Source organism: Heterodontus francisci, chromosome 29 (genome assembly GCF_036365525.1).
Source record: "Heterodontus francisci isolate sHetFra1 chromosome 29, sHetFra1.hap1, whole genome shotgun sequence".
NCBI classification, from domain to species: Eukaryota; Metazoa; Chordata; class Chondrichthyes; order Heterodontiformes; family Heterodontidae; genus Heterodontus; species Heterodontus francisci.
In genome coordinates this window covers 67,037,511-67,057,887 of record NC_090399.1, presented here as the reverse complement: position 1 = coordinate 67,057,887, position 20,377 = coordinate 67,037,511, and the positions used below count along the sequence as shown (strand labels likewise).

The 20,377-nt window shown below is 47.2% G+C and overlaps 1 protein-coding gene across 1 annotated transcript in view; it reads right to left on the bottom strand.

The window, feature by feature from the left end:
• Positions 1-248: 248 nt before the first annotated feature.
• The window catches only part of LOC137345670 (class I histocompatibility antigen, F10 alpha chain-like), a 220,060-nt gene continuing 199,931 nt past the window's right edge, over positions 249-20,377 (bottom strand). The window contains exons 3-8 of the mRNA XM_068008933.1: positions 18,227-18,499; positions 13,302-13,565; positions 12,443-12,547; positions 9,841-9,917; positions 2,935-2,967; positions 249-2,075 (exon numbers count right to left, since the gene is read on the bottom strand). Coding sequence (XP_067865034.1) covers positions 2,073-2,075; positions 2,935-2,967; positions 9,841-9,917; positions 12,443-12,547; positions 13,302-13,565; positions 18,227-18,499 — 755 coding nt within the window. The 3' untranslated portion in view covers positions 249-2,072. The remainder of the gene's footprint in view (positions 2,076-2,934; positions 2,968-9,840; positions 9,918-12,442; positions 12,548-13,301; positions 13,566-18,226; positions 18,500-20,377) is intronic.

Here is a 20,377-nt window from a genome sequence, read left to right as displayed (position 1 = left end):
ATAATAAACTGATAATTTTGTTGTTTATTAAAGAAACCTGGTTGGTGTGTTTTATTCTGGGAAAAATAGAGTCTGTGATTGACCGTATCGGTAAGTGGGAAAATTTAAATATATGTTGTGATTTGTGGAGAAGTGGAACTAGAATAAACAGAATTCTCCGTCCACCTCAGTTATAACAGTTACCTGGGATTTTCATTGTTAGATCTGAACATTCTCCACCATTCGATACATTAGACAGAGACAGGAAGTGGAGTCCAAACCTCATTTATTATTGGAATTTAGGGAATACAAAAATTGCATTACAGAGCCCCCTCTCACAAAGCACATGCCCCCACCACTCCTCTCCCCCCATAAACCCCAGCAAAATATAAATCTGATCACACTCCCCGATCTCCCAATGATCAACACATTCCCATGTCCCGGGACTGTCACGCAGAGCAGGACCACCTCACTCTCCCACCCCATCTACAACTTCCATCAGGACTGATGGTCTCGGGGATTAGGCCCCCCTCCCCAACCCCAGGGACCAGGCCCTGTGGGTTCCAGTCGGTCAAGGGCCACTTGGACGGAGTGTGAGTGTATCTCCACTCCCAGTTAGTACATCGGACAATTTAACCAGAAACTGAGTGAGGGTGAGGAGATGATCAGGGTCACGCTCATTAATTATTCTTGATGAAGGAAAAGGATTCAAAGACAGTTAACATTTAAAAAGCAAAAGTGTAAACAAGCCCCCCCATTGAAATCAGTGAATGATTCAACATTCCCAGAGCATGTGCAAAGTAACAAGCATGAAAAATAATTAATTTCCAAACCGAATGCAAGTTCTAACCAAGCACAATTTAAAAGTTGGTTGAAAAGAATGGCAACTGCAAAGGAGGCAGAGTGCAAATTGCATTGTAAATATTGACACAAAGTTCTAAACTTCAGTGATCGTATGTAGTCTGGTAGGTATTTTCACATCAAATAGAGAAACTGTATTAATGTATCTCAAAATCCCACATTTGTGCAACTTTTCCCATTATAAATTCCTTTGTCCACATTTATAATGGAAATTTAATTAGTCTCCTGCCAGTGGGAACACTACATTGGCAATGGGTGTATTTAGACCGCGACGTGTTTATATGGGCAATTTCCATTCTCGATGTGTGCCAAATAATTATAATGGAAAAAGAAAAATAAGGACAGAATGCATGACTTCAGAGTGGGAACTGAACTACATCTCCATACCTGTCGAGTTTTCTCCAACCTTTTAGTTCTGCGTCATATGAAGGCTACACTTGTTTATATCTATATCAGACTATGTATATAGTCTTAATTGTTTACAATATAGGGGGAAGCTATGAAATTTATATGTCGATCAGTACATTGATGGTTTTGTTAAAAAATATTTTTGGAAGTTCATTATTATACTGCTTACTCGTAACCTACTCCATGTCTGCAATTGCATAATTTGGGATTTTGCTACTGTGATTTATATATTTTTTCGCTTCCCATCCTTTAAGGTTATATAGTTTCCCCATCTGAAATGGGAAGAGATCCATCTCTCTTGCTTTCTATCTATGTTCAACCATTTAATAACTCAGTAAAATTCTTCTGTATAAGACCAAAAGTGACAGCAGTGATAACAAAAGGCTTAATTGGTTTAAATAGACAGTAAGGAGACCAGTACTGTACACTAATCCAGATGTGGTCTCACCAATGTCCTGTACAGCTGAAGCATAACCTCCCTACTTTTGTATTCAATTCCCCTTGCGATAAATGGTAACATTCTATTAGCTTTCCTAATTGGTCGGCGCAACATCGAGGGCCGAAGGGCCTGTACTGCGCTGTAATGTTCTAATTCTAAAAAAAAAACCATACAGGTCAAAGTTCAAAATGATCAGAGTGTACAGACATTCAGAATCAACAACCGCGCCCCCCCCCCCACCAGTTACAATTAAACAGAGTCACAGATGTAGAGCTATGATCAGTCACTCGCCATCACCTCGATGATAAACCACCCTCCCTGATTCAGCAATTCATCCCGCTGACTGTGCACTGAACTCCCTGGAATTTCAGCGGGACACGGGAGATCACTGGGGAAGAGAAATAAATACATGGTTACAGAGAGAGACAAACCCATCAGAGCCAACCAAACACCAGCAGCAAAACCCAGATGCCCTCGAAACACCAGCAAAGCCCATCAGACCCATCCAAACACCAGCAGCAAAACTCATCAGACCATTCACTCTCCAAAAACTAGTGACACTGAATCCTCGGGCAGAGACAACACGAAACCCCAGTGACCAATTTGAAGAAAACCTGCCTCCTTTAGATGAAACTGAGAGGCTGACAGGAGGCCACGTCCTGACAGGAAATGTTATGAGAAGTGTTTATCACTCCCCAACACTCATATCTCCAGTCTCAGACTGAACAGGACCAGCATCTCCAGTCGGCCATTCTCAAAGCTGAGTGTTGAATTGTATGATCCAGCCTTTGATGTGTATAGAGAGAGACACTGCACTCAAATTCCACCCAGGAGATTGTACAGGAAACACCAACTGTAATAGCCCAGTTAGAAGACCAGTGAAGAATATACTATTGAAATATTCATACTAAAGCACGGCTGCCCAAACAGACCCGATGACGTGTCGGGTTTGGGTCGAGTCGGGTCTGGCATTCGGGCTCAGGTTGGGTCGGGCTGGACGTGGACACAGTGCTGCCTAGCTCAGGGAGGGAACTTCTGCACGATTCTACAGGAATAGCCTTCTGCTGGAACGGAGGATCACAACATTTGGACAAGGTGGGGGGCAGGGGAATACACACAGAGAGGAAGATACCACACACAGATGGAGACAGAGCAATAAACTGTTCACTGTACAGACACTATTAGCAGCAATTCCTGCTCTTCATACAGTTATTTGAAGATCCAGTTGTAGTTTGAGGTAAACTTACTCTTCGCTTGATTATAGCCGGTCTTCTCCCCTGCTGTAAAACAAGGAATTCTCAGTTAGTAACCAGAGACTGACAGTCAGAGAGGAGAGAGGCGGAAGATAGTGACAGCTTTATCATTCCCAGTCACCTTCCCCCTGGGACCACCACTCATAGGAAGATAAGTACATAGGAACAGGAGTAGGCCATTTACTCATTCAATGAGTTCATGACTGATCTGCAATCTAATTCCATCGACCCACCTTTGCCTCATATCCCTTCATACCTCTGGCTAACAAAAAAACTATTACGTAATTTTAAAATTAACTGTTGCTGTTTGTGGAAGAGAATTCCAAACTTCTATCACCCTTGTGAGAAGCATCACCTAATTTCACTGCTGAAAGGTCTGGCTCTAATTTCTCGACAATTCTCCGAATCCTACACTCCCCAAACAGTGGAAATAAACCCTCAGAAATAAATTCAATGGAATACAATCCTAGTTTGTGTATTCTCTCCTCATAGCTTAAGCCTTGGAGTCCAAATATCATTCTGGTAAATTAAGAGCAAAATTCAATGAAATACAATTCTAACCCTGATATTGTTATCAAACCTGCTGACAAGGCTGGTGCTGTTGGTGTCTGGTGGACCGACCTCTACATTGCAGAGGCTGAGTGCCAAATCACAGACACTTCTTCCTACCTCCCCCGGGCCATGACACCATCACCAAACATCAAGCTACTGTCCACAGGACTATCAATGACCTCATCTCCTCGGGAGATCTTCCCTCTACAGCTTCCAGCCTCATAGACCTGAAACCCTGAACAGACCGCTTCAATCTCCTTCTCAAAATCCACAAACAGAATTGTCCTGGTAGACCCATCGTTTTAGCCTGTTCCTGTCCCATTGAACTTATTTCCTCTCATCTTGATTCTATTTTTTCTGCCCTTGTCCAGTCTCTTCCCACCTACATCCATGACTCTTCTGCTGCCCTATGTCATTTTGACAATTTCCAGTTTCCTGCCCCTAACCGCCTCCTTCACTATGGACATCCAATCTCTCGACACCTCCATCCCCCACCAGGACGGCTTGAGGGCTCTCCGCTTCTTCCCTGAACAGAGGCCCAACCAGTCCCCATCCACCACTACCCTCCTCCACCTGGCTGAACTTGTTCCCACAATGAACAACTTCTCCCTCATCTCAACTCAAATAAAAGGGGTTGCAATGGGAACCTGCATTGTACTAGTTAGACCTGTCTTTTGTGGGATTATGTCAAACATTCCTTGTTCCAGTCCTGCTCAGGCCCCCCACCCCCAATGACTGTCAGTGTCGCTTCCTGCTTTCACCCCGAACTGGAAAACTTCATCAACTTTACTTCCAATTTCCACCCATCTCTCACCTTTACGTGGTCCATCTCCGACACTTCCCTTCCCTTCCTCGACTTCTCTGTCTCCACCTCTGGGGATAGGCTGTCCACTAGCATTTATTATAAGACCATTGACTCCCATGGATACCTTGACGACACTTCCTCACACCCTGCTTCCTGTAAGGTTTCCATTCCATTCTCCCAGTTTCTCCATCTCCGACGCATCTGCTCTGATGATGCAACCATCCACAACAGCGCTTCTGATACGTCTTCCTTTTTCCTCAACCGAGGATTCCCACACAATGTGGTTGACAGGGCCCTCAACTGTGTCCGGCCCATTTCCCACACCTCTACCCTCACCCCTTTCCCTCCCTCCCAGAACCGTGACAGGGTTCACCCTGTCCTCACTTTCCACCCCATCAGCCTCCACATCCAGAGGATCATCCTCCGCCCTTTCCGCCACCTCCAGCATAATGCCACCAAACACATCTTCTCCTCCCCTCCAGTCAGCATTCCGAAGGGATCGTTCCCCCTGGTTCACTCTCCCATTACCCCCAAAACCTCATCTCCTTCCCATGCAATCGCAGGAGGTGTAATACCTGCCCGTTTACCTCCTCTCTCCTCACCATCCAAGGCCCCAAACACTCCATCCAGGTGAAGCAGCGATTTACTTGTACTTCTTTCCATTTAGTATACTGTATTCGCTGTTCACTATGCGGTCTCCTCTACACTAGGGGAGACCAAACGCAGGCTGGGCAACCGCTTTGCAGAACACCTCTGCTTGGTCCACAAGCATGACAGAATAAAATCCCATGGGGATCCAGGGAAATGCAGCAAGGTGGATACAAAATTGGTTCAGTGGCAGGAAACAAAGGGTAATTGTTGATGATAGTTTTAATGACTGGAGGGCTGTTTCCAGTGGCATTCCGCAGGGCTCAGTACAGGGTCCCCTGCTTTTTGTGATGTCTTTTAACGATTTGGACGTAAATGTAGCGGGCATGATCGATAAGTTTGCGGACGACACAAAGATTGGCCATGTGGTAGATAGTGAGGAGGATAGCTGTCAGCTGCAGGAAGATATTGATGGTCTGGTCAGGTGGGCAGAAAAGTGACAAATGGAATTCAACTTGGAGAAGTGTGAGGTGGGAGTGTCAGACAAAGGAATACACGATTAATGGGAAAATACTGAGAAGTGTAGAGGAAGTGAGGGACCTTGGAGTGAATGTCCACAGATCCCTGAAGGTAGCAGGACAGGTCAATATGGTGGTTAAGAAGGCATATGGAATCCTTTCCTTTATTAGCCGAGGTACAGAATATAAGAGCAAGGAGGTTATGTTGGAATTGTATAAATTATTGGTTAGGCCACAACTTGAGTACTGTGTGCAGTTCTGGTCACCTCAGTACAGAAAGGATGTAATTGCATTAGCGAGGATGCAGAGGAGATTTACGAGGATGTTGCGAGGACTGGAAAAAGGCAGCTATGAGGAAAGATTGGATAGGCTGGGGTTGTTCTCGTTGGAACAGAGAAAGCTGAGGGGAGATCTGATTGAAATGTATAAAAGTTTGAGGAGCCTGGATAGAGTGGAGGTGAAGGGTCTATTCACCTTCGCAGAGAGGTCAGTGACTAGGGGGCATAGATTTAAAATGATTGGTAGAAAAATTAGAGGGGAGATGAGGAAAACCGTTTTCACCCAGAGGGTGCTGGGGGTCTGGAACTCACTGCCTGAAAGGGTAGTTGAGGCAGAAACCCTCAACTCATTTAAAATGAGTCTGGATATACACCTCAAGTGCCGTAATCTGCAGGGCTACGGACCAAATGCTGGAAGGTGGGATTAGAATAGGTGGATCGTTTTTTGGCCAGCACAGACACAGTGGGCCAAGTGGCCTCTTTCTGTGCCTTAAAATTTCTATGATTCGATGATCCCAAGATTCCAGTTGCTTGTAATTTTAAAACTCCACCCTGCTCGCATGCCCATATTTCTGTCCGTGGTCTGCTGCAGTGTTCCAGTGAATATCAACGCAAGCTCGAGGAACAGCACCTTATTTTCCAACTAGGAACAGAGGAGTAGGCCATTCAGCCCATCAAGCCTGCTCCGCCATTCAATATGATAATGGCTGATCATCCACTTCAATGCCTTTTTCCCACACTATCCTCATAACCCCCAAGTCATTTGTTTTTAGAAATCTGGTCAATCTCTACTTTAAACATACTCAATGACTGAGCTTCCACAGCCCTCTGGGGTAGAGAATTCCAAAGATTCACAACCCTCTGAGTAAAGAAATTTCTCCTCATCTCTGTCCTAAGTGGCTTCCCCCTTATTTTGAAATTGTGTCCCCTGGTTCTAGACTCCCCAACCAGGGGAAACATCTTACCTGCATCTATCCTGTCTGTCCCTTTAAGTATTTTGGAGGTTTCAATGAGATCACCTCTCATTCTTCGAAACTCTAGAAAATACAGGCCCAGTTTCCCCAATCTCTCTTCACAGGACAGTCCCACCATCCCGGGAACAAGTCCGGTGAACCTTCGTTGCACTCCCTCGATGGCAATAATATCCTTCCTAAGGTAAGGGGACTAAAACTGCACACCGTACTCCAGGTTAAAGGCCTGCAACCCGACCCTAACCCGACGACATGTGTTGCGTTCGGGTCGGGTCGGCCCCTCTTCCGGATCCGGCTGTCGGGCCGAATCCAGGTCGGGTCGGGCCGGACACTCACGGCTGGTGCTCCGCCGGTAAGTATTAAAAATAAAAACTTACCTGAGCCGGGAGTCTGGGACGAAACGGAGTCTGCGCAGTGGGCGAGTGACATCACTATGACGTCATCACACATGCGCTGCAGCTTCATGGAGCTTCCCAGACGGAAGGTAAGTAAAGAGATGGTCGGGTCGGGTCGGGTCGGGTCGGGTCGAGCTCGGGGTGAAATTGGAGGGACTCGGGCCGAGTTGGGCCCGCTGTGGATCGGTCAGGTTTAGGTCAGGTTGTTTTTCCCAACCTAAGCAGGGCTTTACTCCAGGTGTGGTCTAACTAACGTTCTATACAATTGAAGCAAGACTTCAAGCACTCTACATCCTTCTGGACTCAATATTAAGATCAATAACTTCAGACAATGAGCCCCATTATTTTTTGTGTATTTATTTTTTTATTTTTTTTAATATATAGATTCCTGTTCAGTTTTATTTATTTTTTTAACCATGTGTTAGCCCTAAACTTATTTTTCATGTTTTTGTTTTCGTACAGACCTGTTCATTATTCTGCCTTTAACACTCTCTCTGGACTGTGCTTTGTCTTTTGCTGTAACTATTTAGCACTCCAGTTACATTACATTCCATGACATCTCTCATTTAACATCTCCCCCTCCGTCCGATCACAGTCTGTCCTTCTTGTTCTACTTCACCCCCTTCCCGCCCCCCCCTCCACTTGCTCAAAGACTGTTACATTTCTAACCTTTGACAGTTCTGATGAAGGGTCACAGACTTAAAAAGTTAACTGTGTTTCTCTCTCCACAGATGCTGCCACACCTGCTGAGTATTTCCGGCACTTTCTGTTCTCATTTCATCATTCTGGTAAATCCGTGCTGCACTCCCTCCAAGACCAATATATTCATCCTGGTATCCAGAACTGTTCACAGTAACTCCAGGCTAACCAGGGCTTTGTATCGCTGAGGTTTGACTTCTACTCCCTTATATCCTAGACCTCTAGATATAAAGGTCAGCATTTCATTAGTCTTTTAGATTATGTTCTGTACGTGCTGCGAGGGGAATGTATTTTTATGCCATGTTTTTATTCAGCTATCTGATTGTAACAGTTTTTGCTGAATTTCAGTTTGTTTTAACTGTTCTGACAAATTGTAACAATATCTTGTTACAGATATAAACTGGGACTTGGTGATTTAATGTGCTTTCATGTGCAGAGTTTGACAAAGGCTGGTAAAAACATGGAGTGCGGAGGACATCGGGACATAGGGAGAAGAGGAATTCCAGCCAAAGACCTCATCATTGGGGCTTATATTGGATTTGTTAAAAATAAAGACAGTTTAACTGAACAAGGACACACACAAAACCCCCACACACACCCGAGTCAGGACATGTCATTAAGGTGGTAGTCTCAGACTATTACAACATCAAACATTGTCTACAACAGTTCTCAGACAATGACCTCTCAGACTATGTGTGAATGATTTCCTCCTGCCTTATTAAGATGTACATATCACATCATTGCTGGTATGGACCCAAACCCACCCCCTCCCACCTGCTGAGAGCAGGATATGACCACATGTAGGTGGTCTTGCAAAGCCATGGTGGGATTGATAAGGCACTGAAACACAATCGGATGACCCAATTTGAGACATTACTCATGATATCACAGGACCAGGGTCAGAAAGGGGGAGAAAGCCACAGCCCTCAAGGACATTGTTGCTGCAGTTGGGAAGAGTGACCTAGTCAGTCACTACAGATGTGAAGAGAACTCGTTCAGCGGACCGACTACTGGAGGACGGACTCTTACACGCGAGGTTACCAACTAGCAGTATAGTGAGTATTTACCTTCTACCCAAACTATACGGATATTAAGTAGTTTGTGGGAACAAATACTTTGTCTCCTTGTTAAGTGCCATTGTTATCAAGAGTAAGGCAAAATTCCACACTATTTGGGGGAAGGTACCTGGGGTAAATGACATTTTAATGATCTACGTACCTAGAACCTGGACCGCCCTGTTTCTAGTATTTCATCATTCAGAAAGTACTCTGGTTTACCTTTCATTGGTCCAAAGTGGATGATGTCACATTTGCCTACATTGAAATCCATTTGCCATAGTTTTGCCCATTCACTTAATCTATCAATTTTATCTCTTCAATTAATCTCTTTGTAATTTTATGCTTCCATCTACACTGCCTACAATACTGTCTATTTTTGTGTCGTCTACAAATCTGGATTTGTGGTTTTCTATCTCATTGTTTGTTAATAAACACAGTGAATAGTTGAGGCCTCAACACAGATCTTTGTGGGACATGACTAATCACATCCTGACAATTACACTACCTGTCCATTATCCCTACTCTCCGTCTCCTGTCACTCAGCTAACTTCCTAACAGGTCAATAATTTATCTTCAATTCCCTGAGCTTCACCTTTAGCTAAACAGTCTCTTTTGAGGAACTTTATCAAATGCCTTCTGGAAGACCATATAAATAACATCCATAGACATTCCCCTATTCCTTTAGTCACCTCTTCAAACAATTCAATATCAAATCCATGCTGGTTTTCTATGATCAGCTGACAATGTTCAAGGTGCTGAATTCTCCAATTAAATTATCGACTCTAGTAATTTTCTGATAACAGATGTGAGGCTAACTGGTCTATAATTTCCACCTTCCTTCAATAGCAGACTGACAGGCACAATTTTCCAATCTTAAGGAACAGTTCCTGAATCAAGCAAACTTCAGAAGATTATAGTTAGGGATCTGCACTGTTCTCACCTCCTTCCTTTAAAACTCTGGGATGGAACCATCTGATCCTGGGGATTTATCACTTTTTAGTGTCATTAATTTCTCCATTACTGTTACATTACTTACGTTAATTTTATTAAGTTCCTGTCTCTGATCCAATAATAGTTTCCTTGGGCAGTCTGTCATTCTTTTTTCATCCTCCACTGTAAATATTGACACAAATTAATTATTCAACATGTCCACCATTTCCTTCTCATTGACAACATCACCATCATCAGTTTTCAAAGGGACTGCTTTGCTTCTGACCCTCTTTTTCCGAATGTAACTAAGTTCTTTGTGTTGATTTTGATAACCCTTGCAAGTTTCTTTTCGTACTTCTTCTTGTAACCCTTACTATCTGCTGTGTCATCCTTTGCTGTTCTTTGCACCTTCCTCATTCACCAGGATCTGTGCTATTTTTTACATTTCTGTATGTTTTTTACAGTTTGTTATCTCTTACCTTTTTAATTGCCCATAGCTGTCTTTTTTGGCAGGTAGAACACTTGCCCTTTAGTGATATAAACTGCTTCTGTATCACTTTAAATTCTCTTTTGAACACCTCCCACTGATCTTCTGTTTTACTCATTAATAGATTTGTCCAGTTTACTCTGGACAATCTGTGTCTTATCCTGTTAAAATCAGCATTACCTAATTCTAGAATCTGAGTGGCTGTTTCATGTTTCTCCATTTCAACACTATGAGAACTCAATCATATTATGATCACTATTTGATCAATATTCTTCCACTGTTAGGGTGTTAATTAAATCAGTCTCATTACTCATTATTAATCTAATAGAGCATGTCTCCTTGTTGGTTCTAGGACGTTTCTGAAAACTATCCTGGACACACTCTAGAAATTCACTACCTTTCTGATGTGTGGTAGTCTGCTTATCCCAGTCTATAATGAAAGTTAAAATCCCTTATTAAAACCATTCCGGTTTGACTACTTGCTTATCTAGACTTTATACAAGTTACAGCTTCACAGCTACTACCCGGGGGTCTATACAGCACACCCGCTAGTCTTAAATACTTCTCAATTTCTTAATACGACCCATAAGTTCTCCACTGCCTGCTGAACTCTGGTTATATCCTCTCTTCCCACTGAAGTGATTTCATCTTTCATCACTAAGGTAACTGTTCCTCCTTCACCATTTTTCCGATCTTTCCTGTGGACCGGATAACCTGGTATATTTCATTCCCACTCCTCCCCATCTTCCATCCATGTCTCCTTAATGGCTGCCTTGTCATACCCTCCAAGTTGAATTCAAGTCTGCAATTCATGGAACTTGTTCCGTATACTCTATGTGTTCATATAAATAATGCTGACTTGGGACACAAACACTAACACTGTCATTCTGTTCGAATATTTTACTCACACATTTCCCATTTCTCTCCCTCTCCTGGTTTAATTACTTCACATCGTTTAGTTTTGCCTTTATTTGTGGTTCCAAAAGCACATCCTCTCCCCTGCTCACTGGACCAAGTGTCGACATTTCCTTGTTCCCCATCTTCAGACCCGGAGCCAACCCCCATCCACCCCAGGTCACCATTCCCCACCCACCAGGAATCCCACCCCCACCCTGAGCCCCCAAACACTCCCCCACTCCACCCCGAGTCACCATTCCCCACCCACCAGCAATCCCACCCCCACCCTGGGCCCCCATACACTCACCCACTCCACCCCGAGTCACCATTCCCCACCCACCAGCAATCCCACCCCCACCCTGGGCCCCCAAACACTCCCCCACTCCACCCCGAGTCACCATTCCCCAACCACCAGCAATCCCACGCTCACCCTGGGCCCCCAAACACTCCACCACTCCACCCCGGGTCACCATTCCCCATCCACCGGCAATCCTACCCCCACCCTGGGCCCCCAAACACTCCTCCACTCCATCCCGGGTCACCATTCCCCACCCACCAGCAATCCCACCCCCACCCTGGGCCCCCAAACACTCCCCCACTCCACCCAGAGTCACAATTCCCCACCCACCAGCAATCCCACGCCCACCCTGGGCTCCCAAACACTCCCCCACTCCACCCCGGGTCACCATTCACCATCCAGCGGCAATCCTACCTCCACCCTGGGCCCCCAAACACTCCCTCACTCCACCCCGGGTCACCATTCCCTACCCACCAGCAATCCCACCCCTACCCTGGGCTCCCAAACACTCCCCCACTCCACCCCGAGTCACCATTCCCCACCCACCAGCAATCCCACCCCCACCCTGGGCCCCCAAACACTCACCCACTCCACCCCGGGTCACCATTCCCCACCCACCAGCAATCCCACCCCCACCCTGTGCCCCCAAACTCTCCACCACTCCACCCCGAGTCACCAATCCCCACCCACCAGCAATCCCACCCCCACCCTGGGCCCCCAAACACTCCCCCACTCCACCCCGAGTCACCATTCCCCACCCACCAGCAATCCCACCCCCACCCTGGGCCCGAAAATACCCCCCACTCCATCCCGGGTCACCATTCCTCACCCACCAGCAATCCCACCCCCACCCTGGGCCACCAAACACTCCCCCACTCCACCCCGTGTCACCATTCCCCACCCACAAGCAATCCCACCCCCACCCTGGGCCCCAGACGCTATCCCCCCACCCCCCGGCACCACTTACATCACCCAGAGCCCGCACGGCCCCAGTGAGCATCTGCCCATTTTCTCTCCAATTCCTACCTTTCTTTTTGTGGATGACGACACCCACGATGACAGCGATGATCAGCAGAACAGCAACAACCAGAACACCGACAATAATAGGGAGCAGGGAGACAGACTTCCGTTCTGATAAATAGAACCAGAGAGAGAGCGTGAATTAGACATCAGGGAACAGACACAGGCAGAGAGAGAGAGCGAGGACACACAGAGCCCCACCGCGCTGTAATATCCCAGGACACACTGACCCTCCCTCCCTCCTGGAGTGAGACTGGATCCTCACACAGCTCAGCACTGACCCTCCCTCCCTCCTGTAGTGAGACTGGATCCTCACACAGCTCAGCACTGACCCTCCCTCCTGTAGTGAGACTGGATCCTCACACAGCTCAGCACTGACCCTCCCTCCTGTAGTGAGACTAGATCCTCACACAGCTCAGCACTGACCCTCCCTCCAGTGGTGAGACTGGATCCTCACACAGCTCAGCACTGACCCTCCCATCTGCAGTGAGACTGGATCCTCACACAGCTCAGCACTGACCCTCCCTCCTGTAGTGAGACTGGATCCTCACACAGCTCAGCACTGACCCTCCCTCCCTCCTGGAGTGAGACTGGATCCTCACACAGCTCAGCACTGACCCTCCCTCCCTCCTGTATTGAGACTGGATCCTCACACAGCTCAGCACTGACCCTCCCTCCTGTAGTGAGACTGGATCCTCACACAGCTCAGCACGGACCCTCCCTCCTGTAGTGAGACTGGATCCTCACGCAGCTCAGCACTGACCCTCCCTCCTGTAGTGAGACTGGATCCTCACACAGCTCAGCACTGACCCTCCCTCCCTCCTGTAGTGAGACTGGATCCTCTCACTGTGGGAGAAAGACTTACCATAAAACGCCACCATCTTCTCCTTCAGCCCGCTGTGATCCACCTCACAGGAGAACTTGGCCTGGTCCGCAGGATCAATATCAGTCCATTTGTGGATCTGGTAGGTGCCATCGTGATTGGGCAGGATCCCGTCGGAGTGAGTCTCGTTGAGGGAAACCCCATCTCTGCGCAGAGTCACCTCGATGGCTTGAGGGTAAAACCCAGTGGTGACACAGGACAGTCGGTTACTATCACCGCGACGGGTAAAGGACACGGAGGGAGAAACTGAGACAGAGAGAGAGGAGTTAGTACAGTAATCCAGAGAAACAGACTCGCCCACTCTCGGTCCCCTTACTCACCCACACTCACTACCCCCCCACACTCACTCACCCACTCTCAGTTCCCCGCCACCCCCCCACCACTAACCAACTCTTAGATCTCACCACCCCCCCCCCCACCCCACAACTGCTCACAGGGGCGGTGGTGGCTTAGGGGTATTGTCACTGGACTAGTAACCCAGAGACCCAGGGTATTGCTCTGGGGACATGGGTTCAAATCCCACCACAGCAGATGGTGGAATTTGAATTCAATTAATAAATCTGGAATTAAAAAGCTAGTCTAATGATGGCCAGGAAACTATTGTCAATTGTTGTAAAAACCCATCTGGTTCACTAATGTCCTTTCGGGAAGGAAATCTGCTGTCCTTACCTGGTCTGGCCTACATGTAGAGAGAAAGCAGGGAATTATAGACCAGTTAGCCTGACATTGGTAGTGGGGGAAATTCTGGAGTCCATTATCAAAGATTTTCGCAGAGCACTTGGAGAATAGTGGTAGAACTGGACAGATTCAGCATGGGGTTACGAAAGGGAAATCGTGCTTGACAAATCTACTAGAATTCTTCGAGGATGTAACTAATAGAGTTGATGAGGGGAAGCCAGTGGATGTGGCTTATTTAGACTTTCAGAAGGCTTTTGACGAAGTCCCACATAAGAGATTAGCTTGTAAAATTAAAGATAATGTGATTGGGGGCAGTGTATTGCGATGGATAGAAAATTGGTTGGCGGACAGGAAACAAAGAGTCGGGATAAATGGGTCTTTTTCCGAATGGCAGGCAGTGACTAGTGGGGTACCGCAGGGATGGGTGCTAGGACCCCAGCTATTCACAATATATATTAACGATTTAGATGAGGGAATTAAATGTAATATCTCCAAATTTGCAGATGACACAAAACTGGGTAGGAGGGTGAGTTGTGAGGAGGATGCAGAGAGGCTTCAGGGTGATGTGGACAAGTTGGGTGAGTGGGCAAATGCATGGCAGATGCAGTATAACGTGGATAAATGTGAGGTTATCCACTTTGGCAGAAAAAACAGGAAGGCAGATTATTATCTGAATGGCTATAAACTGAGAGATGGGAATACGCAGCGAGACCTGGGTGTTCTCGTACACCAGTCACTGAAGGTAAGCATGCAGGTGCAACAGGTGATAAAAAGGGCAAATGGTATGTTGGCCTTCATAGTGAGAGGATTCGAGTACAGGAGCAGGGATGTCTTGCTGCAATTATACAGGGCCTTGGTGAGGCCACACCTGTAATATTGTGTGCAGTTTTGGTCTCCTTATTTGAGGAAGGATGTTCTTGCCATAGAGGGAGTGCAGCGAAGGTTTACCAGACTGATTCCTGGGATGGCGGGACTGACGTATGAGGAGAGATTTTGTTGGTTAGGATTATATTTGCTGGAGTTCAGAAGAGTGAGGGGGGATCTCATAGAAACCTACAAAATTCTGACAGGACTTGACAGGGTAGATGTAGGAAGGATGTTCCCGATGGTGGGGGAGTCCAGAACCAGGGTTCATGGTCTAAGAATATGGGGTAAACCTTTCAGGACTGAGATGAGGAGAAATTTCTTCACCCAGAGAGTAGCGAGCCTGTGGAATTCACTACCACAGAAAGCAGTTGAGGCCAAAATATTGTATGTTTTCAAGAAGGAGTTAGATATAGCTCTTGAGTTTAAAGGGATCAAAGGGTATGGGGCGAAAGCAGGAACAGGTTACTGAGTTGGATGATCAGCCATGATCATAATGAATGGCTCAAAGGGCCGAATGGCCTACTCCTGCTCCTATTTTCTATGTTTCTATATGTGAATCCAGACCCACAGCATTGCGGTTGACCCTTCCACTCCCTCTGAAATGGTCTCGCAAGCCATTCAGTTGTATCTAACCGCTACAAAGTCGATAAAAAATGAAACCGGACGGACCACCCGGCATCGACCTAGACACCGGAAATGACAACGGCAAACCCAGCCCTGCCGACCCTGCAAAGTCCTTACTAAGATCTGGAGGCTTGTGCCAAAGTTGGGAGATATTCTTAGAGCAGAGAAGGTTGAGGGGGGACCTGATTGAGGTACACAAAATTATGAGGGGCATAGATCAGAAGAAACCTTTTCCCTTAGCAGAGATGTCAATAACCAAGGGGCACAGATTTAAGGTAATGGGCAGGAGGTTTAGAGGGGATTTGAGGAAAACATTTTTCACCCAGAGGGTGGTTGGAATCTGGAATGCACTGCCTGAAGGGGTGGTAGAGGCAGGAACCCTCACAACATTTAAGAAGCATTTAGATGAGCACTTGAAACACCATAGCATACAAAGCTACAGGCCAAGTGCTGGAAAATAGAATTAGAATAGATAGGCGATGATGGCCAGCACAGACACGATGGGCCGAAGGGCCTGTTTCTCTGTTGTATAACTCTATGGCTCTCTGACTACCATTGTACTAAATGGGTTAGATTTTGAACAGATCTAGCAATGCAAAACTGGGCATCCATGAGGCGCTGTGGGCCATCAGCAGCAGCAGAATTGTACTCAACCAAAATCTGTAACCTCATGGCCCGGCATATCCCCCACTCTACCATTACCATCAAGCCAGGAAACCAACCCTGGTTCAATGAAGAGTGCAGGAGGGCATGCCAGGAGTAGCACCAGGCATACTTCAAAATGAGGTGTCAACCTGGTGAAGCTACAACCCGGGACTACTTGCGTGTCAAACTGCATAAGCAGCATGCGATAGACAGAGCTAAGCGATCCCAGAACCAACGGATCAGATCTAAGCTCTGCAGTCCTGCCACATCCAGCCGAGAACGGTGGTGGACAATTAAACAACTACCAGGAGGAGGTGACTCCACAAATATCCTCATCCTCAATGAGGGAGGAGCCCAGCACATCAATGCAAAAGGTAAGGCTGAATCATTTGCAACAATCTTCAGCCAGAAGTGCGGAGATGATGATCATTCTCGGCCTCCTCCTGAAGTCCTCTGCATCACAGATGCCAAACTTCAGCCAATTCGATTCACTCCGCATGATATCAAAAAACAACTGAAGGCATTGGATTCTGCAAAAGCTGTGGGTCCTGACAATATTCCAGCAATAGTACTGAAGACCTGTGCTCCAGAACTTGCCGTGCCCCTAGCCAAGCTGTTCCAGTACAGCTACAACACTGACATCTATTCAGCAAGGTGGAAAATTGCCCAGGTATGTCCTGTACACAAAAAGCAGGACAAATGCAGCCCAGCTAATTACCGCCCCATCAGCCTACTCTCAATCATCAGTAAAGTGATGGAAGATGTCGTCGACAGTGCCATCAAGCAGCACTTGCTTAGCAATAACCTGCTCAGTGACGCTCAGTTTGGATTCCGCCAGGGCCACTCACCTCCCGACCTCATTACAGCCTTGGCTCCAACATGGACAAAAGAGCTGAACTCAAGAGGTGAGGTGAGAGTTACTGTTCCTTGACATCAAGGCAGCATTTGACCGGGTACGGGATCAAGGAGCCCCAGCAAAACTGAGGTCAATGGGAATCGGGCAAAAATTCTCCGCTGGTTGGAGTCATACCTAGCGCAAAGAAAGATGTTTGTGGTTGTTGGAGGTCAATCATCTGAGCTCCAGGACATCACTGCAGGAGTTCCTCAGGGTAGTGTCCTCGGCCCAACCATCTTCAGCTGCTTCATCAATGACCTTCCTTCAACCATAAAGTCAGAAGTGGGGATGTTCACTGAGGATTGAACAATGTTCAGCACCATTCGTGACTCCTCAGATACTGAAGCAGTCCATGTAGAAATGCAGCAAGACCTGGACAATATCCAGGCTTGGGCTGATAAGTGGCAAGTAACATTCGCGCCAAAAAAGTGCCAGGCAGTGACCATCTCCAACAAGAGAGAATCTAACCATCTCCCCTTGACATTCAATGGCATTACCATCACTGAATCTCCCACTATCAACCTCCTGGGGGTCACCATTGACCAGAAACTGAACTGGAGTAACCATATAAATACCGTGGCTACAAGAGCAGGTCAGAGGCTAGGAATCCTGCGGCGAGTAACTCACCTCCTGACTCCCCAAAGACTGTCCACCATCTACAAGGCACAAGTCAGGAGTGTGATGGAATACTCTCCACTTTCCTGGATGGGTGGAGCTCCAACAACACTCAAGAAGCTCGACACCATCCAGGACAAAACAGCCCGCTTGATTGTCACCCCATCTACAAACATTCACTCCCTCCACCACCGACGCACAGTGGCAGCAGGGTGTACCATCTACAAGATGCACTGCAGCAATGCACCGAGACTCCGTCGACAGTACCTTCCAAACCCGTGACCTCTACCACCAAAAGGTCAAGGGCAGCAGATGCATGGGAACACCACCACCTGCAACTTCCCGTTCAAGTCACCCACCATCCTGACTTGGAACTATATCGCCGTACCTTCACTGTCGCTGGGTCAAAATCCTGGAACTCCCTTCCGAACAGCACTGTGGTTGAACCTGCACCAGACAGACTGCAGCGGTTCAAGAAGGCAGCTCACCACCACCTTCTCAAGGGCAATTAGGGATGGGCACTAAATGCTGGCCTGGCCAGCGACACCCACATCCCATGAATGAATAAAAAAAACTCCCTCACCGGGCCTCAGTTCTTTTTCTCCTATCTGCAGATATCTTTTCAGCCACGCGATGCACCGTTCCTCCAGGTAATTCTTCAGCTTCTTGTTCCCCTCCTTGTTCTGATCCCACTTGCTCTTGGTGATCTCTCCCCAGGTGACCGGGGTGACCCAGACCATGTTCTTCTTGTCGAAGTTGATGAAATCCTTCCCGTTCCAGCCATACTGTGCGAACCCACTGCTGTTGCCGTCCTCCCGCAGCTCACAGCCGTACATGGTCTGCCATGTGTGGATCCCTGTCAAATCAAACACATACAGCCAATCAGAGCCAGGCACACAGCGACCCCACCCTCACACCCTGTCAATCAAACAAATACAGCCAATTACAGCCTGGATCACAGAGTTCCTCCCCATGCCACCCCCTCACACCCTACCAACCAAACACACGCAGCCAATCAGATAAATAAAAACAAAATACTGCAGATGCTGGAAATCTGAAGTAAAAACAAGAAAGGCTGGAAATACTCAGCAGGTCTGGCAGCATCTGTGGAGAGAGAAGCAGAGTTAACGTTTCAGGTCAGTGACCCTTCTTCAGAACTGACAAATATTCGGATTGTGAAAGGTTTTAAGCAAATAAAGCAGGGGTGGGGCAAGAGATAACCAAAGAGATGGTGCTGATAGGACAAGGTCACAGAGAATAACTGACCAGAAGGTCATGGAGCAAAGGCAAACAATATGTTCATGGTGTGGTAAAAGACAAAGTGCAGAGAGGGTGTAAATTGACAGAAAACTGAACAGCCTGGCCCAAAGCACAAACATGAAAAAAACAGTGGGTAGGCAAAGTAGAAACAAACTAAACAAACTAAAATAAAATGAACAAAGAAAAAAAAAAGAAAAAATAACTAAAAATAAAAAGGGGGCCCATCATGCTCTGAAATTATTGAACTCAATGTTCAGTCCGGCAGTCTATAGTGTGCCTAATCGGTAAATGAGATGCTGTTCCTCGAGCTTTCATTGATGTTCACTGGAACACTGCAGAATTCCCAGGACAGAGATGTGAGCATGAGCGCGGGGGAGGGGGAGTGTTGAAATGCCCAGCAACGGAAGCTTGGGGATCATGCTTTTGGACTGAGCAGAGATGTTCCGCAAAGCGGTCACCCAGTCTGCGTTTGGTCTCCCCAGTGTAGAGGAGACCACACTGTGAGCAGCGAATACAGTATACTACATTGAAAGAAGTACAAGTAAATCACTGCATCACCTGAAAGCAGTGTTTGGGGCCGGGGATAGTGAGGAGAGAGGAGGTAAATGGGCAGGTATTACACCTCCTGTGATTGCAGGGGAAGGTGCCGTGGGAAGGGGACAAGGTGGTGGGGGTAATGGAGGAGTGGACCAGGGTGTCGCGGAGGGAACAATCCCTTCGGAATGCTGACAGGGGAAGGGAGGGGAAGATGCGACTGGTAGTGGCATCACGCTGGAGGTGGCGGAAATGGCGGAGGATGATCCTTTGGATATGAAGGCTGATGGGGTGAAAAGTGAGGACACGGGGAACCCTGTCACGGTTCTGGGAGGGAGGGGAAGGGGTGAGGGTAGAGGCGCGGGAAATGGGCCGGACACGGTTGAAGGCCCTGTCAACCACAGTGGGGGGAAATCCTCGGTTGAGGAAAAAGGAAGACATATCAGAAGCACTATTGCAGACAATTGCATCATCAGAGCAGATGTGTCAGAGACGAAGAAACTGGGAGAATGGAATGGAGTCCTTACAGGAGACAGGGTGTGAAGACGTGTAGTTGAGGTAGCTGTGGGAGTTGGTGGGCTTATGATGAACATTAGTAGAGAGCCTATCACCAGAGATGGAGACAGAGAAGCCAAGGAAGGGAATGGAAGTGTCAGAGATGGATCATGTGAAGGTGGGAGAAGGGTGAAAATTAGAAGCAAGGTTGATAAAGTTTTCCAGTTCGGGGCGAGAGCAGGAAACGGCACCGATACAGTCATCAATGTACTGGAAAAAGAGTTGGGGGAGGGGGCCTGAGTAGGACTGGAACAAGGAATGGGCGGCACAGTGGCGCAGTGGTTAGCACCGCAGCCTCACAGCTCCAGGGACCCGTGTTCAATTCTGGTTACTGCCTGTGTGGAGTTTGCGAGTTCTCCCTGTGTCTGCGTGGGTTTTCGCCGGG